Below are 19,115 nucleotides of genomic sequence, written 5' to 3' on the forward strand. Positions count from 1 at the left end.
TCGGATTGTACTACGTACGAACTGAATTCTTGGTCTGCCTTTCCAATTTCATAACCGAGGCCAGGCATGTGAGGGAACATGTGTTCCAGATGTTAGAGAACGCGACAAAGCGTTGAGGAGGCTGCTACTTCCAGATCGACCATGACGTGGTGTGGTCCGGCTCGCGCCAGATTTGAGATGTATGATCACTCGACTGTAAATGAGTCGCGGTGTATACCTACTGAGGTAGGCCGTTTCTCGTAGTCTCATCACGATGAGTCTTGATTGACGCACGCGCCAGAACTCGGAGGCAAATCGATCTAAAAGAGTGATTTCCGGCTCAAGGGGGGGCTCGAGAAATCGTGACTGATGAAAGCATATTTGATGGTGGGCACATTCTCTGGTTGATGCATAGTAAGACTCCCAATTGAAAATACCTCTTCTATCGAGAAGCTTCTGACACTGTTGTCAGCCCTCGATAGGAACACAGCAAAATGCTCGGCAATTCTACCACTTCAATCGGGGTATACGATGACACGAGGCTGCATGTGCGGCAAGCTGAGTGGATGGCCGTTCTCGGCCTCGCCCTCGGCATCATCGGACTACTCCAGAGCGGACTTTTCGTCTACTCGGCCATAATGGGTTTGGGAAAAGGACAGGGCGACCCCGGCGTGCCACCGGAGTGGGGAAAACCATGGCCGTTTACCATTGCCACTGGCTTAGAGGGCCCCAAAGTAAATGCGAGTGAACCTCTCCGCGGCTCGGGAGGGCCGTTCCCAGAGATACATTTATTGTGAGTTGTTTACGCATGATCAATCATAAGAATGACCCGAATAGCCACAACGGGGATGTACTGAAAGTCTAATGTAATCTCCGAGGGCACATCAATAATCGAGTCTGGGATTCACTGCCTTCATAATATGAATCTGCTAACATAGCCCTCGGCAGCAACGACGTCGGAGACTACATTGGTATTTCAAAAGATAGGAACGCGTACATCGGGCCGAACATGCCGCGTGCCTTGAACATATACCCGATCAATCGAAAGGAGCACGAATTTCAATACGCGACGTTTGCCATATTGGAAGCTAAAGGTCGTGGTCGAGATCCTTTATGTATTGTGGATCTTGGAATCGGCTCGCCGAATGTGAGTATGCATCCTGTCCTCAGGGATGCGGATCCAGTCTCGCAACAACTGGAGGCTCTCACGAAACAGTTCTGCGGAGTTCGTCGCCAGGTAACATTATCATCATGTTAACTAACACTCGAATGGTACAGGCAATTGAAAAGGAGGGGGCCTCAGTTTTCAATGCCTATACAGCGCGCTCTTGCGGAGCCGCCTGGGTAGGTCTCACACCCCATTTAGCAACCGCGTGAACACATTGTATTTAATGCGAGTATAGTATCATAGCGGGGTATATCGCAAGGGAGAAAACGGACGCAAAAGTCTCACTCCTTGCTTTTGGCTTGGGGGATATAACGTGCAAGGTATGCAGGTACATCTGCCGTCGCACACTTCTGAACAGACCCACATCCCCATGGACATTATCAACGCGACCACCGAAAGTGCGCACGACTTTTTTTGTAACCGCCCTGCCGTTCTGAGCTTCTGGTCAAGGTTGCCAGATAAGCACAAGGTCCCCGGTCTCCTGGTCACTGATTTAGGCAAGCGGGGCGAGAAGACTCTCAATGATACTCTGAGGGAACACGAGGGCAAGGAGAAGCCTGGGAGGCCAACGCCGCGAGGCAGCGTCCTGTCTCCGCACGAGGACACAATCACCATTGCGCGCAAGCTACCATCGCACGGCCTGTCGGCCATTGAACTCTGCGAGGATGCGTTGTCGAGGGGGCCCGATTATGTCAATCTCCCAGAGGGCAAGTTTTGCCGCATGTCAGATAAGACGCTGTGGCCCACGTGTGACTACCACTCTCCGGATGGGCAGAGAGACAATTGCTTTGACGCGGGGTCCAGACAGCTGGTCATTGGGGGCAAGGTGACGCGTAGCAAGCCGTACTCGAGGGAGATCAACTATCCTCTAGAGTGAGCCTCACATTCTTTTCAAAATGTCTCGGAAATACGATTTAGTCTGGTGAGAGAACTAGTACATGTATTTAATATGATAATTCTGTATTCACATGTCCAACATAAGATCGTCAAGCTTGTATAGCAGTGCCCTGTTAATGTTTGTGACCATTGCGCCTAGGATTCGCGATACTCTGATCACGAATGAGAGTTGGCTGTGAATAGATTATATAATTATAGACATTGTAATATTATGGCCCGAACGAAAAGTTCCGAACTGAACCCACCTAGGTAAGCCTAGCCCGACTGCCTGGAGCCGGTACTTCTCATGTAGAGAACGCACGACACTTTATTCAAAGACTGAATATGATTTCAACTTGGACCATCAAGGCCAGAAAATCAACTGTGAGGAGTGTGGTTCAGCCTGCAGAATGTCTCCCCATTCTGACGGGCGGATGGTTTCCTCCGGCATGGCTTGAGCTTGATGTGGCCAGTCTTCGCGCAAGTGTCACGCGAGAAATGTCAATTGGTGCAGTTGAGGATGATTTCAAGGTATGCTGTATGCTATTTATGTCCACCATTGACCACCAGACTTCGTATGTGCTCTGCTTTGTATGCGGCTAAGGGATTCTTGATGCATGGGTATCATTTACGTTTCTCAATTCCCCAAGCCACCAAGCCCATGCTCCCATGCCACTTTACAAAACCTTTGACATAACAGACTCCGCCCACCCAAATTCCCAGGCGCGCCTTTCACGTGGTTTGAAATGTACATGTCTGCCTCCGTATGCTGAAACCCCGATCCCATCCATTCAGTCAGTAAACGCCGTACAATCGCCGGTGTCGTCGAGAATGACACTGTCTTTAGATCATCTATAGTCGGGCGGAAACTTGCGCTCGGCGTGTTGAGGGTACGTCCAGAAAATCAAAGCTGTCAATACCGGGTTCATAAACCTCCTCCAGATTGGTATTCGCGGGACATAGTGTCTGGTTCGGTCGTACTCGCTTATTAGGACGACATTTCCGACAATGTTCAAGACCCTGAACAGCATATTTACACCAATCAAGACCAAGGTGGCTATCGCTGACTTTGTTGGGGCTCCATCCCCAAGCCTGTTGGAGATTGAGTAGACGGGAGCAATCTGTTTGATGTGTTAGCTTAGCCAGCCTGGCCCCTTCACATCGTGCCTGAGATAACCCTCGAGGAAACAAAAACAGCACGCAAGACTCACCCATAGTCCTACGATGGCAACCTCGAGGAATAACGCTACATGATAGGTCCTGACCTTGTTGCCCCGGAACATGATCAGGACGATGCAGAACCACATGAGGAGGAATCCGACGATGGTAGGGGCGAGCACCAGCTTGTCCCCTCTAAAGTAGTGCCAGCAAAGACCCGAGCCCGCTATGCCGAGAAAGAACTGGACCCAACCAAGCAAGAAGAAGGCGAGCAGCACGATGGCGTAACGATCGTAGCACCTCTTGTGGAACTGCGGGTGTCCGGTAGAGCTGTCGTTTGTGATGGGCCATCCACACCACCGACAAGTCCAGTAGTCGGTAAAATTGCCCAAGGTCGTCTTCCTGCCAATCCTAACCGTACCGTCGCGGCTCTGTACGGTGCACTTGACGCACCGCGACGACAGAGGGTACCCAGCATCGAAGGGAGTCGTGATGAGCCGAGTGACATCTCGAGGGCAGTAGGTGAGGCATACTCGGCAGTGGCGGATGAGGATGGCGCGGAAGGTATCGGGCCCCCATATGCTCCGAACCAGGCGGGGTGTGGCAAAGTTGTACCAGTATTTGCATGAGCGGCGCAAGCGCTCGATGTCTCCGAAGTCCAGGTGTTGCAGGATGACGATTTGTATTTCTGCAGGCAGGGTCATAAAGCTCCTGGGCTCCTCAGGCGTGGCCGGGCGGGTGGCAGAAACGTTTGACGCGTCTGTGCTTTTCCGGATGGTGCTCCATCTTCGAAACTTTTCGAGGCCTGGAGTAGATGGGGCGGACTCCAAGTCCCATTCGCTGCGTGCTGGTGACAGAGGCTCGGTGATGAAGGTAATGGTCTTACGAATACCATTGGCCACGCGAGCAGGCGATATTCGATGGAAAGGTCCGACATCCGAGGCATGCGGTTGCGTGGCTGCGTTGAGATCCATTCTTGAGGCCAAGCTAGCCGAAGCCAACAGGATGGATGGTTTTGCTTAACAGGGCGTAGGACCGGGCGGTGACATCCATGGATCGTCCAAAGCGATACTGTGGCCGCAGAAGGTGAGGCTATCGTGTGAGGCAGTTCCCAGGCAGGGAGGTGGGATGCCGTGGGGCCGATATGGTGTTCAGCTAGAGTATCGTGACGCAAATGGAAGAGAATACAACAGTTTCGAGTTAGGTTTGTTAGGTCTTCATCGAAGGCAGCAGGCTCCAGTGAGGCGCAACTTGAGCCGAGAATGAGATGGAAAGTGGCCTGAATCGGATGGAGGAAATGCGACGTCGCACGTGCTCTTGGCTACCATCTGAGGTCCGTACTGAATATCCAGCTGGACTTAGATGGAAGGCTCCTCGAGGCCTGAGGCGTGATGCTTGAGGGTCGAGAGCCAATATGCCTGGGGGTGACGGTTGTCGCGATGATGCCTGCTGCCCCGCGGGAGGGATTGCCCGTGGTGGGGTGTGGGATGTCTGTGTCGGGGCAAACCTTGCCACGGTCAGGCCTATGAGGGATGGGAGACAAGGGCGATGAAACAATGCTCGGTAACGCTGCAACTTGTACCGAAACCGGTGGCCGTGTGAGCTGGCGTGGCAAGCTGATCGTGCTCGTAGGAATTGAACTTAAAAGTCGATGCAGGTGGTGATGTTCTGAGGTAGTGCAGCCTGAAGTTGAACTGCAGTGAGACTACGACGTAGGTTAGAGTAGCCTGAGGTTAGTAGAGTGGGGTTGAGATAGGCGAAGATGAGGTAAGAATGGCGAGGACGGTGGCATGGAAGGGGTAAGGAACAGAAACAAACAAGAGCAGACAAGAGCAGACAAGAGCGGGGCATCCTTGCTTGACAGGAGGCCCAGCCGGGATGAGCACTCCTGTGAAAGGAACGCCTCTGGTCAAGTGTGGTCAGCTTCCCCTGCCGTTGTCCGTGTAACAACACCAACAACCACAAGCTTAGCTTGGCCCAGGCAAGCGAGCAGAAGTAAGCCGGAAACGAGCATTAGTTCCTGCTTATCCGTGGATAGTCCAGTGTCTAGTGCAGGCAGTGGCCATGTACATTGTCACATGTACCTTCACTCGAGACTTCTTTCTCAACCTCAACCTCAACCTCGAGGGCTCATCCTCATCGACATCCCGACTAAGATTGCCACCAAACACACTACATTGATACGTACGTACCGAGGACTGGTCAATAAATCTCTCAATTGGACATATCCCTCTCTACGTCGCGTCGTGCGATCCAACGTTTCGACGGTACTTCGCATGCTGCCATCTGCGACTCCGCCAAGCTGTCTCGAGTCTCGACATAGCACTCCCGCCGTCCCGGTACCACAGGGGACCACCAGCCAAGCTCCGACAACCGGCCACCGAGCTTGAGGAAAGCCTCATGTTTGCTGGGCAGTGGGCACCTGCAGAGGCGTTGTCCCGACCGACTCATCTGGGGATCTGAGTGGGAAAAGTCAATTGCTCGACTGCATGGCTGGATGGATGCACGCTCGGGACCTGGCTGCGACCAAGACCCGTGAAACAAACGCATGGACGAGAGAACACTTGACTTGTTTTCGATTCTTCTTCTTTCCTCCTTCTCAGTCATTTAGGTGGACGGGCTACCTAGGTACCCCAACGGCTCTATCGCCAATCACTTCAGTCACTATGAACATATCACTGAAAATTAGGACGATCTTCATACGGTTTGCATATTCCACAAAGCCCTGTCAGCAAAGCCCTGTTAGCAAAACGTTGTAGGACGTTGTTGTGTAGGCTTGCACGCTTGTTCTCGAGAAAAAGGAACATACATTTATTTATCCTAACATTAGATGTCGATTGATGCATGAGATTGTCTACGAGTACATGTACATGCAGCACCTCTAGCTACGAATCAACTATGCCTTACATCCTCCAGTCTGCCCATCATCAAATCTCCGAGCACCAGCAGCCGGCTCGCAGCGTATGAGGGCAGCCCCCTTACCTCCAGCCGGCACGCTAGAAAGCTTCTTCCGCCCTGGTCGAAATTCTATTTTGATAGATGCCAAGTTGTTCTGGGACATTCCTTCTCAAACCCTGTCATATCAGATTTGACTCAATAACTCTCCACGTCTTGTGCCCATTGATGGAAACAACGTGAGGCGAGTCCGCCAGATGATGTTGAGAGCTTCTGGGTGCTTGTTATGTGGTAAAAAAAAGTGCGCAACTAAGACTTGTCGACCAAGGTGTACTTGACCGTCTTAGCACTAGCACTGACGCGGAGCACGTAGTGTACTAAGCTAGCTAGCTTACAAACTCCTTCACAGAAAGGTCCCGAGACCTGTTGAACACGTGTTGGAAAGCAAGCCAATTCATCAACTGGAAGAAAAATGATTCATTTATTCACATTAGCTAACTATCTTAAGACTTGTAAAGCCCAACCCCATAAGATGTGCCGCGTAGTGAAGCAGCTAGGTACTACACTCATGGAGTTCATCCTGTTTATCTCTTGGTCTCACACGCGCCGCAAACATATCCACACGCCGCCTGGCACTGATTGCGGCAGTACCCTCCGCCACAACTCGACTGGCAGTAACTACTACACCCAGTGCCCGAGCATACGCTGGAGCACGAGGGCGGATCGATACGCCTGGTACCGGTACCTCTCTCGGCCCCTAGCGCCTGGCGACGACTCGGATCGGAGCATCCATGAAGTGGCTTATATGGCACACCATACTTCTCGAAGTAAATCTTCTCCGCATTGAAGGCTGCTTGGTTGAGGGTAGACTCGTCGAGGTTGTCATCGTGATGAACAAATCGCCCGTTGGTCATCTGACGAGAGTAAGAGCGGTACTGCTTGGGTGACAGCTGATGAGTATGCCTGGAAACCAGGTCAGTATTCGCCTTGTCTGTGGCATGGGATGTAATGCCGATCTATGAGATGGAAACTCACCAGACCAGGTCAATCGCTAGCGTTGGACAGAAACTAAAGCCTGGGTTTTCGGCGATGAGCGTGAAGAATTCCACGTAGCGGTCGACCGCTGAGTCCAGAAATGCCTTTACGAGTTCCTCGTGGCGCCACGCAGCATCAAACATCTTCTCTGTAAACTTCAGCTGTCGTTGCACTGCGGCCACCATGTCGAAGTCGGTCGTAATTGATACCTCACCTTGCTTGAGTGTGTGTGGTTTGTCAACGTCATCCCATGAAGCAAGGATGTCGACAATTCCATCGTAGTCTAAGTCCAGCTTGAGCTTCTAAAATGGGAGACAAATGTCAGCGCGTGAACATGGGGCGGAGTCGATTGGGACAAATCAACGTGGGCGACATCTTACCAGGTCCTTCCAGTCAATGCCCTTTCCCGCCATCCGGCCTCGCAGTGTCTCGTCTTCGAATTTCGCGTAAGCCTTCGTATTCAACATAAATGTGTGCCATATCATGAGGATGTCAAGTGGAGGAATAGATATGGTCTCCTCGGAGACGTCAACATTCTCGGACCACCCGAGAAACTTGGCAGCGGCTGCCTGACAAAATTGGTCCCAGGCTTTCCCACCTTCCATTCCCTTCTCTTGAGCTTGATCGTTGATCCCATTCTTTAGAGTGATGATCGCGTCGAGGAGTTTCAGATGTGTGAGTAGCTCAAACTGACTTGGGAGAGGCGGCGAAGTCGCCACCATGGGCTGTAACTTGATCTGAGGCTTAGACGGCGTGACTTGATTTTCCGCGTCTTTGATGCCATCGCATGGCTTCGAATTACTTGTAGAAATCATGGTCCGAGTCCAGTCCTATGAAAGTAAAAATTATTGATGAAAGGGTTCAGATGAAAATGTAGGGTTTGTGGTTTTCCATGAAACTCCATCTTCTCGCTGCTAGAAAGTCGGACGATTTAAATAGGTATTGAATTATGACACTTTCCACACTGATTTGTTGAGAATCAATCCATCGCCTGAGGGAGTCACAATCCTTTTGTGACAGGGCCTGATTTGTGACTTCACGTGGTTCCTTGCTGGCTGAACTGTGTACATGGAAGCTGCTATGAGTTCGGCTTGTTCACAAAAAAGACAGCCGCGAGGGAGTTGTTACTGTGAGACAGCCTATCTTTCAACGTTGGCCGCAAATGAGACCATTTTGACCACAGGCGACAGGGGCTGGAAGGCCCTGCTGGGATACAAACCGGCGCTTGATTGCTGTCTTTGACCACCATCGACCTTTGAACAGGCAAGCCGAAACTTGATCCCGTGAAGACAAGTTGAACGCCATCCATAGGTCTCTAACGAAACAAACAAAATAATCAAATAGCACAGAACGCAAGACTTGGGTCTGGGCCTGAAATCTCATGATTCTGGTCACGTTGAAATAACACGAGGTTTACAATTCTCAAAGACATCCCATATCCACCTAAGTTAGTACGCACCAACAATCCTCTGGCTACTTGATCTCAAGTGTACTCTGCTATTGAACTACACAGGCATGGGAGTCAAATGTATTGTATGTAGCATCGCGGCAAATTGCTGTTCTGAAATGTCTTATCAATTTATCATGCCGATCATATATACAAAAATTCATGATAAACTCCGTATTTACATGGAAGAAAAGTCTACATTCCAATCGAGATGGTCTCCCGCGCCGTCGGCGGAAACCATCTAACAGTCGACAGTCTTGCCATCAATGGCTGTCCAGTCCTGGGAGATCTCCCACGCTCCCGTGTCGTATTTGTTCTCGGTCGACTGCCACTCGTGGTACCTCCAGGCGGTAACGGAGCAGTGGCACCTGGGGTCCGTGGCGCCGCAGGAGTCGCAGCCGGTGAACTGGTTGGTGAAGTCGGAGCCGTAGAGATACTCGTTGGCGGTGCTGAAGTCGGCGATGGTGGCCTTGATTTCGTTGCAGTGGGCGTTGAATGTGGCCTGGTCGTCAACGCAGGTGGCGTTGGCTGAGCGGAACTTGACGGTGTAGCGCGTGCTGTTTGGTGGTTGAGAAGTTAGCATCTTGATATGCTAAAGCTGGCTGTCGGGCGAGACATGACAAGCACCGGAAACACGGCAGGGCATGCTTGAAATTAAGCGGGCAGGATCGAGTCATGACTTGCATTGCTCCTATTGCCTGTTGTCCCAGCTCACCGGGACATGGGTGTATCCATCAAGGTGCTAATGATCAAGGAGAAACGGTAAAATAGAAGAAACATACCAGCCAAGAGCAACACTGGAGAGCGAGAGAAGGGAAAGCGTGGTGGTGAGGAACTGCATTTTTGCTGATGGACGGTGGTCTGAAAGAGGCCGGGCGGATAGAATTCGCTGCTGGAATCGAGAGATGATGCTTGACTCGATAAAGAAGGAAGCTTAGATTGAATGAGTGGTCGTGCGAAAAGATCGACAGTATTTATTGCGGAAAACGAGTGAAAGCTTTGTGCCTGTGGTTTGAATTGATGAATCTTCCTCGAGAGATAGATGGGACAACCCGGCGATCTATATACTTTGTCCAACCCTGCTTCCAAAGGCTTATCACCTTCCAAAGAGCCCGGATCTTTGGTGGATCTCAGCCGCAGCCTTACTGCCCTGATCATGCGCGGAAGCGAGTAAGGCGAATTGTCCAGGGGCTCAGATAGGCTGGGCAGCCCCACGGGCAGCCCACCCACAAACAGCCGGGAAGGTCTTCTCGGGCTGTTTGAGGGATGCGGTGGTGAATTCCCGTTGGCTCATGAGCCGATTTGTTTCAGGCTTACCCACGTGGGTACGGGTGTTCGTCCGGTCTTGCTGTCGAGGTCGTATTCTTCGCACTATAAAAAGCCAAGGCCAAGGATTGCACAAGGGGGCGCATGACGTGCAAATATGATATATTTGGCGGCTTAGCTATCCATACAAGCATTCATTCATGGGTGCTATCAGTGTTCAAGTGATTTATGCCTTCGGCCATGGAGTCTGCGCCGAATATCCGGAGATGGGACAGCGGTTCTCTTCGTGACGTGACCGTAAGCAACAGAGGCTCCCCAACACGCGCCGCAGTGTGCTCGTGACAATGCTGGTCGCCGATCTTTACTGAGTTGGCCATATTGCTCAAAGTCGATTCTCAGTTGCAAGGGGTTTTCTTGAGGAGATATTTTCTCAATTGCTTGATGCCGCTGAGACCGATGTACAGTACCAATATTTGGCCAGATCCAGGCTCTTCGCACTACTTAAGTACAACTTCGTCGAAATGGCTTCATGGTCGTTGAAGCCCACTCCAAAGTGTTCAGAAAGAATGGTCATGGTTGACATCGGCGACAATGGCCCGAACACTTACTCTGACACCGTATTTTCTCAGTTTCTCCAGCATAAAGTCTTGCGACCAATGGATGCAGCTGAGCTGGCATAGTGCTGATGTGCAAAAGCACCAATTTGCAGGCCCGTAACTAAGCTTAAAAAAGGTATTTCTAACACCAGAAAGATGTAGCTGCTCCAGATGCCAAGAGTATCGCGCCCGATTGCGGTTCTTACTCCTTTGGCACATCCATGCCAGAGTTTGACGTATGCTGCTTTCGAGATCAAACCACGTCTGATCTGTCAAACGGAATGCAATGGCAAGGCGACTAATGCGAGGGATGGCCGTCTTCCTGAATTTCCGCCATGTCTTTGAGGTGAGGCTGCCCTTCCACTGGATGAAGCAATTCCTCTAGACTGCCTCGACCACCTCAGACGTCCAGCTAGGGTCTTTCCATGCAAGCATGATGGTGGTAATACTAGCAGGAAGCGGGCCAGGAAGCTTGATTTGAGGGTCATCGGTACAGACGAAGCCGAAGATCATCGCTCGGATCTCGACTGGTAGAGCGAAAAGCGGAGACGCAGATGGAGGGGATTCACTTGTGTGGTGGGCTGTTCGGTGCTCGCGCGTCGCGTCTGACGTGTTCGTGCCCTGATTCGCGAGCGTTCCGTGCGTTTCTGCTGCCTCTGAATTGATGACATTGCCCGTTTCGTCGACTGCTGTGGATGCCATCTTTGCGTATGCTTGTGTTAATTGATTGGTATTTTGGGAAGTAAAGTGAGAAAATTTGAGGCGGCTTGCAATCACGTGGAAGAGCTGGCAGCTGTTCCATAAGGGATGCAAAGGTAGCAAATCCATTTGTGTATCAGGCACCCCCCAGGTACCTTCCTAAGGAGGCAGTGTATCGAAGGCGTAGGCTTGTCAACAAAGAGATGGATCCGTGTGCATTATACAGGTGAACTTAAACTAATAAAGTAACCCATAAACATAGGTACAACATCTTAACTGGTATGTGATGGAGATCCAAGTAGAGCGTTCAGATTTCCAGAGGGTCCATTCGCAGGTCGGAGTCATGTGCCTGATAAGGATTGAAGTGTTCCTCAAGTCAATCAAGCATCACAGACGATATGGGACAATCGAGGATATTCATCTGAACTGGGTATGCCTACATCGTTCCCAATACAGTGCACACGCTTGGTCGCTTCCACATACCCCAAGGCCATGTCAATCGTGATTGATGATCGATCGCGGACCATGTTTCCACTGCACAAAGAAAAGCAGTCTGACGCACCAAATCATGTTCAGGACAATTTACTTCCCAGACTTGTTATTCAGGGCGATCTCACAGTTGTAACAGATCAATCGAATTGTGGACAGAATCATGAGGAGTGAAGGCATAAGCCTCAATCATTCTTTTGATTGACTCTTGATGGTCAGGGCCTAAATACAGTCCGCAGACGTGCTGCCATTGGCAGAATATGTACATCCAATCAAGTCCGTTTCAGAGCTTGCATGCCAGTCCTCCTTCAAAAATACCCAGACGAGACTGGATTTACTCCAGGTCGAACGCGGCGGCGCCAGTGTACTTCTGCTGGCTGGAGGCGCCGGTCTGCTCGAACTCGAGCTCGCTGGCAGCGATGGTGTGGCTTCCAGACTGGTTGGAGCTGGGGGTCACGGGCTGGGTGACGGTCAGGACGAGACCGGCGTCAGTCTTGGCGACGGTGAAAGTGCGGGAAGACTCCTCGCAGGTGCCTTGGCCGTCAGTGACCTCGGGCAGGGAGCCGTCAGTGCCCTGGACCAGAGCCTTGCACTGGACAGGGGTGGTCTCGCCGTTGCCGGCCTGGATGACACCAAAGGAGTAACTGCGGAAAAGTCGTGTCAGTACCAGAGCTGGGTTGGCGTGTCGAATGGCTGGTGGCCGGGTACTTACGAGCACATAGCGCTGTGGGGAATGCATCCGGCCGCGAAATCGGTGGCCTTGAAGACAGCCTCAGCGCTGGCCACGGAGGCGGCGGCGACGGCAAGGATGGCGGCGGAGAACTGCATCTTGATGGTTGTTGGGGGTTTGGAGGTTTGGAGGATAGTGTTGGTGGTGTTGTTGAATGTAGTGTGTGTGGTAGGAGTTGTGAGATGCGGATGCTGAACCAAATCCGGATTGGAGGGCGGAATGGTGGTGATATTTATGTTCACGATGTTGAGCTCATCATGCGCTGTCTTCGAGTTGCGTCAAAATACGAGCATGACAACATCAAAGAAAGGAAATGATAGTCCTCTGTGGAGCTGGCTGAAGACGTTGTCACGTTGCTGGCCATCATGGGTCCGGGGGGTCCGACTTGTTGGTGCTACAGTAAAGGTACTGGCAATACGAGCTACTGTGGTATGCGCAACTGGTCATTCGTCATGCTTGTTCCTAACCTTAAACGCCCCTTGAACTTCGTCTCCCAGAGGAATAAACTTGGATGAAAGCTGCGTGTGTTTCTTTCATGCCTCGTATTATACCACGTCTAGCCCGACTCGGCCCCTTTGCTCGATATGTCTATTTTCCCATGGGCTCTTTACCAGGGCTCAGTAGTCATCAGCGAACTGCTTCGGTGATCTGCGTTGTAGAAATCATGCCCGATAGCACTGGAGACAGTGATATCATGTTATGACCCTAAATAAAACCATTCCTGTTTGGTAATGCCAACCTTGGCTCACGTATAATACCAAGTCGAGCTTGGTCTGTGATATCAGGGAGTTCCGTATAGAACGGGTGGCTAGGCTGACATCACAATGCTCCGGTCCCCCAGGCAGTCCCAATCGGCCCACAGGGTTCAGGGGCGGCCCGTTTTTGCGGGGAAAATGACCAACTGCCCTACTCGGAGATCTGCCGCCAGCTAACCAGGGCGAACGAATGGGGGGATGAGACCAGATCGAAGCCAACTGACAAGCCGCAGGGTGTACAACAGTGACTCGTGTTGGCGCGGGGAAGAGCTCCTGAGCCCGTCCCAGTGGTCGGCGCGTACCAGCGATAGTAACTTAGTAACTATGTGCTATGGCACCTTGTGAAGGTCAAGGGTTCGGAAGTCGGTCAAACGACTCAGCCCTCCTGCATGAAAGACATCCCCACAATGCTACTCAACTCCTATTGGCACGTTCCTGACGCCCTTTGTAAACATGGGCCCTGGCAGACAGCTTAGGTGTCATCCAATGTTGACTGCATCTGCTCGACTTAATTCGTTTGCAGCTTAAGTAAACCATGTCGCAAACGAGAAAGATTGGGATCTTCTGTCTATCCCGGCAAATCGGCATGAGGTGACTGGAACCGCCTTTATTCAGAAGTACACAATTAGTAACAAGCTGGCTTGAACCTTACTTTCTTGTGGAGCTGGTCGATCAGGATTGAGGGAGTTCTAGAAACACAGGGATGCTTCGACGGAGCCTAGGTCTAATTTTATACGCGCACAGTACATGCTCACACATATCTATGAAGTCTCAATTGCCTGGGGCTGGGTTCGTTGTACAGCGCACACGGTTCCGTCTTTTCCGTTCAGAATGCGACTTGCTTGGCTCTCTTGAACTCGGTGAGCAGCCAGCCAAGTCGACCAAAATCCGCCAGTTCGCCTGCCCATGCGGGACCAACCACCTGCAACCCCTGAAATGAACTTCTATATGTCGTGAAACTAAGAGTTCTGTGTCCAGAGAAGTTTGAAGAAACAGTCACAATGGCATTCAATGCGTAATACATGAATCACATGATGTTGGGTCGTCGAGTCATAAAGTGGCTTGCATTCCCAAGTTGAAGTCGATAAATGCTGCGTACAGGTGCGAAGGTAGTAGCATGGAAGCATTGACGGATTCATAACATTCTACTGTAAAACCCGAAATCATTTCACGTTGCAAGGGTACAGCCCTCGGAAGTCCTCGAGGACCCAGGCAATGCTTCTGGCGGGGTATGGGGACAGCCTGCGGACTGAAAACAGCCTGCTCAAGTGCGGACCATGTCCCCAACACATCGTGATACGTAGCAGAAATAATTGCGAGAACAGGGCCCACTGGGGCATCGCACCGGTTTTCTGATGCTTTGAGAACGAGCTCACCGCCTCTCACACAATGCCGAGAGGCCTCAACTGTAGAGGCTACCCCTTTTTGGCGGAATCATTGTTCTCGCCGTGTTGAGTTCTCTACGAACCCGCCTTCATAACAATATGCATGTAGCATCACTTCATGCATCATTTCAGATAGTTCAGAACATGGTCTTCGGATGAATGGCACATCTGACCCAGCAAGATATCAGAGCTCATCATTGTTGTCCATGTGATGCGGCCCAGGTCTGACCCATCCATCCAGTTCCGAACACGTTTCTGTGAGGTAAACATCTCAATATGACTGAACAACGATGTTTGACATTTTCCCCCTAGTCGCCACTCCTAGACCACCGAAAAAAGATAAGACTCAGGGAGGTTATTCAGAAACGATGTGATAGAAGCAGTTACATGATACTCACGCCGAATCCTGCGTCCGGTAGCACCTATGGAACTATTTGTATGATTAATTGATACGAAATGCTCTATCCAATCGATCTAATCCAAGACCAAACCGAACACTCGTGTCGTCCTTCCCCAGCGAACAGTGTGTCAACCACAGAAGTCAGCAACTCGACCCCATTCTACCTAATTGATATCATTCCTGCAGATGATCTTTTTTTTTCTTCTTCCCCTTTCTGTTTATCTGTCATGTCTCTTCCTCCGAAGCCAGATCTTATCTCTCAGCTCTTTGTCGCATCCATCTTGGCCTAGATAAGTTCTGAGCTCAAACTGAAGTCGATGCGAATTTCTCAGCCTATATACCCGTGTTTCACACGCTGATCCCGTTTTCTAGGACAGATTTAGTGGCCCGCGGGGTCTTGCTGTCCTTCCCCGTTCTTCTCCGTCTCTCCAACATTCTGTTCATCTGCCTCCGTCTTGTCGTCGTGGTGTTCAATTTGGAAGCCCTTGAACTTCCTGGACGGCAGCCCAATGGCAAACATGTGGTCCAGCTCCTCGAAAGTACGATCCTTTGTCTCGGGAAGACATAAGAAGCAAAATAGTGCACACAAGCCACCGATTCCTGCAAAGATAAACCCAATCTTCCCGCCAAGAGCGGCTTGGTCCGCGTTAATGAGATATGGTACCGCAACGGCCAAGGCGATGGCACAAATCTGGTAGAATACGGATGAAAGCCCAATGTTGAAGCCTCGCAGCCGAGCTGAGGACACCTCAGACATCAGGACAAACCCGTAAGGGCCGATGGTAATGTCGTAGACGAGATTGCACATCACGATAAACGCGCTCTGCCCCCATGATGATGGAGCTGTCCCAGACGCTGGGCGAGGAGCAAAATCCAACAGACCGATTGTGCCCTGAAGGCATGCCAAGATGATGCAGCCCCAGAGGTAAGCGTTGCGTCGGCCGAGAAATTGGAGGAACCACCACGCGAGGCACGAACCCACAAAGCCGATGGCGTTGACACCAACGTTCATACTGAAGGCATTCTCCGCGCTGAGACCGGAGAGCTCGAAGAAGTAGACAGCAAAGTCGTGGAAAACGACAGCTCCAACGAGGGCTTGGATCGCATAAGTCATAAGGCAGATGATGAGACGGCGCCGATCAGTTCCTTGAAAACACTCCAGCATTCTAGGCTTGGCGCCCTGCTTGGCGTCGTTCTCGATGCGGAGCGTCTCCCGGACGAAGCTAAGCTTCAGAGTAGGATCAACCTCGTCGGTGGCCAAGCGGCGGATGGAATCTTCTGCGGCCTTGTATTCTCCGCGTTTGCACAGCCAGTATGGAGGGTCTGGCAAGAAAGAGCCGAGTGTGAAGAGAAGCATGATGGCGGGAAGTGGCCATTGGCTTGCGATAGGCAACTTGTAGCCCCATTCTGATGGAATGTTGTTGGCAATCTTGAGGATCCCGGAGCCGATGAGCTGACCTGCAACAAGGAGCATGTTGATGGCAGAGGCAGCAAAGCCGCGCAAGACGACAGGGCACACCTCGCCCACGTAGGCAGTGGCGCAGACGGTGAAGAACGAGATGACGCAGCCGTTGAGCAATATCCCGACGACCAGTTGCGCTGGCTGCTTGGCGAAGAATTGAATGAAGACGAAGCAGATCGACAGAGCTGAACTTAGGGCAATGACCCTCCGCAGGCCGAGGCGGTCATACGCGATTCCGGCACAGAATGCGCCAATGATGGAGCCGACTTTGTTGGCGTAGTTGAAGGCACCCAGCCAGTGTGCTTGGATGATGTATTCGGCGCCGTACTGGACGCCAAATTGTTGCTTAAATGGGGTTATACCCACAAGGGCGCCGACGACCTGCCCGTCCAAACCCTGGCAGAGCGTTGCGAGATTGACGACCAGTGCCCACAATACAGCTGGATAGTGGAGTTTGATTGCAGACCAGAAAGTGAGAGAATGCTCCGTATTCGTGTGAAGAGCAGCTTTCTCGGCCTCATCGGCGTAGAGGAGGTCTTCATTGGACGCGGAACAGCCAATGTTAGCATCACAAACGGAGGGTGCGGCCGAGTCGAGAGGGACCGCAGCAGCCTCCGGCTTGAGTGTTGGTGGTGTTGACATGGCGTTTAGTATTATGTAATGTTGTGTTGGGATTGATTGAGTGAGGATGGTAGGAAGCGGATGCGAGCACAGGACTTCAATGTTGAAAGTAGGACTCGAGGTTGTAATTGTTGAGAGCAGGTTTCTTCACAGCAGGAATGGAAATGAAAGACATCGGTAGCTGTTTCTCAGCCCCATATATGTTTCGTCGTACAAAACTCGGCAATTTATTTGCTCCTTGATTTCGTCCATTAATGGTGATATGTAGTTAAATATTAATAGTTTTTGTGCGTGTCAAAAAATTGCACCTAATTGGCATCAACTAGGTGCCGGCCTGTGAGCGCCGTTGGACTTAGTCTCGACTCCAACCCGGCTGTGGGTCCGGAGAGGCAACTGCTCGAATATGTTTTTCAATTAATTCCAATTACAATGGTGACCTCATTTTCCACACTATGGCCAATTGTGTAGGGTGATCACTTTTTGAGCCTTTTCCCAACGCCATCTTAAGCGCCATAATCTTCTAGTTCGGACGTAAAAATCATATGGCTGGTATAAGATCCTATACATGCATCTTTACGTCAACTTCTCCCGTTTATTTGGGTCAAGAACTACCAAATAATTTGCTTCTGATCTGAGATGTTAATGAAGTACCAAGACGCTGTCCACCCAAATATCATGACCAAATAAATGTCCGCCTCGCTAAATACTCCAACATCGGAAATTCGGATCGGATATTTGCAACAAAGATTGGCGGTTTGCCGATACACAAGTGTAAGCGCGGTACAAGACCTTCGAGAGTAACCTAGGGACAGATTCACACACGTACAAATCTGGTGTTATGGTCGAACACATGTGCGCGCCTCTTCCCGTCTCCTACCGACCCAGAAACTGCTTTGAGAAACCAAGGTCTTTGGGTCTGCAAATTGACGACTTCCAAGGCTTTGTGACAGGTGACCCACGAATTTGCGATCCAACAATGGTGGCAATGTCGGCATTGTGGAAATCAACCATTGGTGAGGTGGATCTTGAGCTGAACACGACAAGGCTGATGTAGAAATACGTGTTTTCATTAGGCCGGAGCGTCCATCGATTGTGTCGTTCGTGAGCCTATGTCCTTATTGGCGACGACAAGGACATACAAGCAGAACAACGGCTCCATGCCCTCCTCGCCCCCCCCCCCCCGAGTTAGATGTCTCGGCATTAAAATCAATTAATAAAGCCCTGGGGTCTTTTTTGCCTCAATTCGGACAGTCCTGTTCCTTTGGTATGGTTAAGGACGTTGAAACTCTTGGAGGTACGTCCCATTTGCGGTTACAGACATCTGGAAGGCCGACCAAACGTATTTCAAGAATTAACTAGCAGCGGTGTAGGATATGGTATAACCCCAACTAGTAATGTGATATCCCTTCCTTTCGTTGATCTGAAGTCAAAATCTGTATAGTTATCGACGGCGGCCGTAGACCACAATGTTGCTCCATATCCACTGCTCTGGATAGGGTTGCCTCTGTCTGACACAGCGATCATTGAGTAGGAAGGAGGGTGCTTACACAAAAGATTTTGGCTAGAGGGCGATTTTCACAGACTCAGTACATAGTAGATACATATCTAATGGGAATAGTGTCTCGCGACCACTGCCAAAGCCGGGAGCATGTCTTGCTGGTTTGTCAGGTTTCGCGCCGTGTAAAACTGCAGCTTGTATTCCCAAGATATTGCAGTCAGATGCCCAGTCCTGGGAATATTTCCATGTAACGTGACGCATCTACCCTACATCTGGTATTTCCGTGGCTGAAGTCTCCCGTCTCTGTACTTGCTCGTGCGGTGAAATTACGCGGTCTACACCCACCAGTTCCCAGCTGCTTTCTCTAATACCCCTCTACATCAAGCAGAATGAGTCGTAATATACGATGCTGATGGGAAAAAAGGTACTCTTGCATACTCTTTCCGGCCGTTGATGGGCTCCGACTTAAATCCTGGAACAACATTGCGCTACGTAACGCGAGCCCAAAGACCCTCCTACAAACCCCAGGTGCTGCAGTTGCTGAAGAAGGAGAGAACACTGACACCCCTATAGAAAAAGCCGCCGGAAGTATTTTGAGCAGAAGCGACAGGATTCGTGACAGTGGCGTTGTTTCGACTGCGTCCATCTTGGCGACT

General features: G+C 50.9%; 7 protein-coding genes across 7 annotated transcripts; 1 reads left to right on the forward strand and 6 right to left on the reverse strand.

The window, feature by feature from the left end:
- Positions 1-473: 473 nt before the first annotated feature.
- J7T55_015666 (uncharacterized protein) lies at positions 474-2,024 on the forward strand (the record flags this gene model as incomplete). Its single annotated transcript, XM_053139919.1, has 4 exons — positions 474-772; positions 928-1,204; positions 1,258-1,323; positions 1,506-2,024. 4 exons carry the CDS (start codon positions 474-476, stop codon positions 2,022-2,024), a joined length of 1,161 nt encoding a protein of 386 aa, XP_052997385.1.
- Positions 2,025-2,871: 847 nt separating this feature from the next.
- On the reverse strand, positions 2,872-4,155 carry J7T55_015667 (f-box domain-containing protein; the record flags this gene model as incomplete). Its single annotated transcript, XM_053139920.1, has 2 exons — positions 2,872-3,144; positions 3,235-4,155. 2 exons carry the CDS (start codon positions 4,153-4,155, stop codon positions 2,872-2,874), a joined length of 1,194 nt encoding a protein of 397 aa, XP_052997386.1.
- A 2,602-nt stretch (positions 4,156-6,757) lies between these two features.
- Positions 6,758-7,926, reverse strand: J7T55_015668 (uncharacterized protein; the record flags this gene model as incomplete). The annotated part of the gene is made up of 4 exons (XM_053139921.1): positions 6,758-6,840; positions 6,891-7,039; positions 7,112-7,413; positions 7,492-7,926. The coding sequence occupies 4 exons, from the start codon at positions 7,924-7,926 to the stop codon at positions 6,758-6,760; spliced, it is 969 nt and encodes a 322-aa protein (XP_052997387.1).
- An 873-nt stretch (positions 7,927-8,799) lies between these two features.
- Positions 8,800-9,399, reverse strand: J7T55_015669 (pathosis related protein; the record flags this gene model as incomplete). The annotated part of the gene is made up of 2 exons (XM_053139923.1): positions 8,800-9,115; positions 9,341-9,399. The coding sequence occupies 2 exons, from the start codon at positions 9,397-9,399 to the stop codon at positions 8,800-8,802; spliced, it is 375 nt and encodes a 124-aa protein (XP_052997388.1).
- A 1,402-nt stretch (positions 9,400-10,801) lies between these two features.
- J7T55_015670 (uncharacterized protein) lies at positions 10,802-11,122 on the reverse strand (the record flags this gene model as incomplete). The annotated part of the gene is made up of 1 exon (XM_053139924.1): positions 10,802-11,122. The coding sequence occupies one exon, from the start codon at positions 11,120-11,122 to the stop codon at positions 10,802-10,804; it is 321 nt and encodes a 106-aa protein (XP_052997389.1).
- An 820-nt stretch (positions 11,123-11,942) lies between these two features.
- On the reverse strand, positions 11,943-12,436 carry J7T55_015671 (uncharacterized protein; the record flags this gene model as incomplete). Its single annotated transcript, XM_053139925.1, has 2 exons — positions 11,943-12,252; positions 12,321-12,436. The coding sequence occupies 2 exons, from the start codon at positions 12,434-12,436 to the stop codon at positions 11,943-11,945; spliced, it is 426 nt and encodes a 141-aa protein (XP_052997390.1).
- A 2,821-nt stretch (positions 12,437-15,257) lies between these two features.
- J7T55_015672 (mfs alpha-glucoside) lies at positions 15,258-16,982 on the reverse strand (the record flags this gene model as incomplete). Its single annotated transcript, XM_053139926.1, has 1 exon — positions 15,258-16,982. The coding sequence occupies one exon, from the start codon at positions 16,980-16,982 to the stop codon at positions 15,258-15,260; it is 1,725 nt and encodes a 574-aa protein (XP_052997391.1).
- Between the last annotated feature and the right edge of the window lie 2,133 nt (positions 16,983-19,115).

The sequence above is a fragment of the Diaporthe amygdali genome (assembly GCF_026229845.1).
Source record: "Diaporthe amygdali strain CAA958 chromosome Unknown NODE_5_length_1802954_cov_64_987939, whole genome shotgun sequence".
Lineage (NCBI taxonomy): Eukaryota > Fungi > Ascomycota > Sordariomycetes > Diaporthales > Diaporthaceae > Diaporthe > Diaporthe amygdali.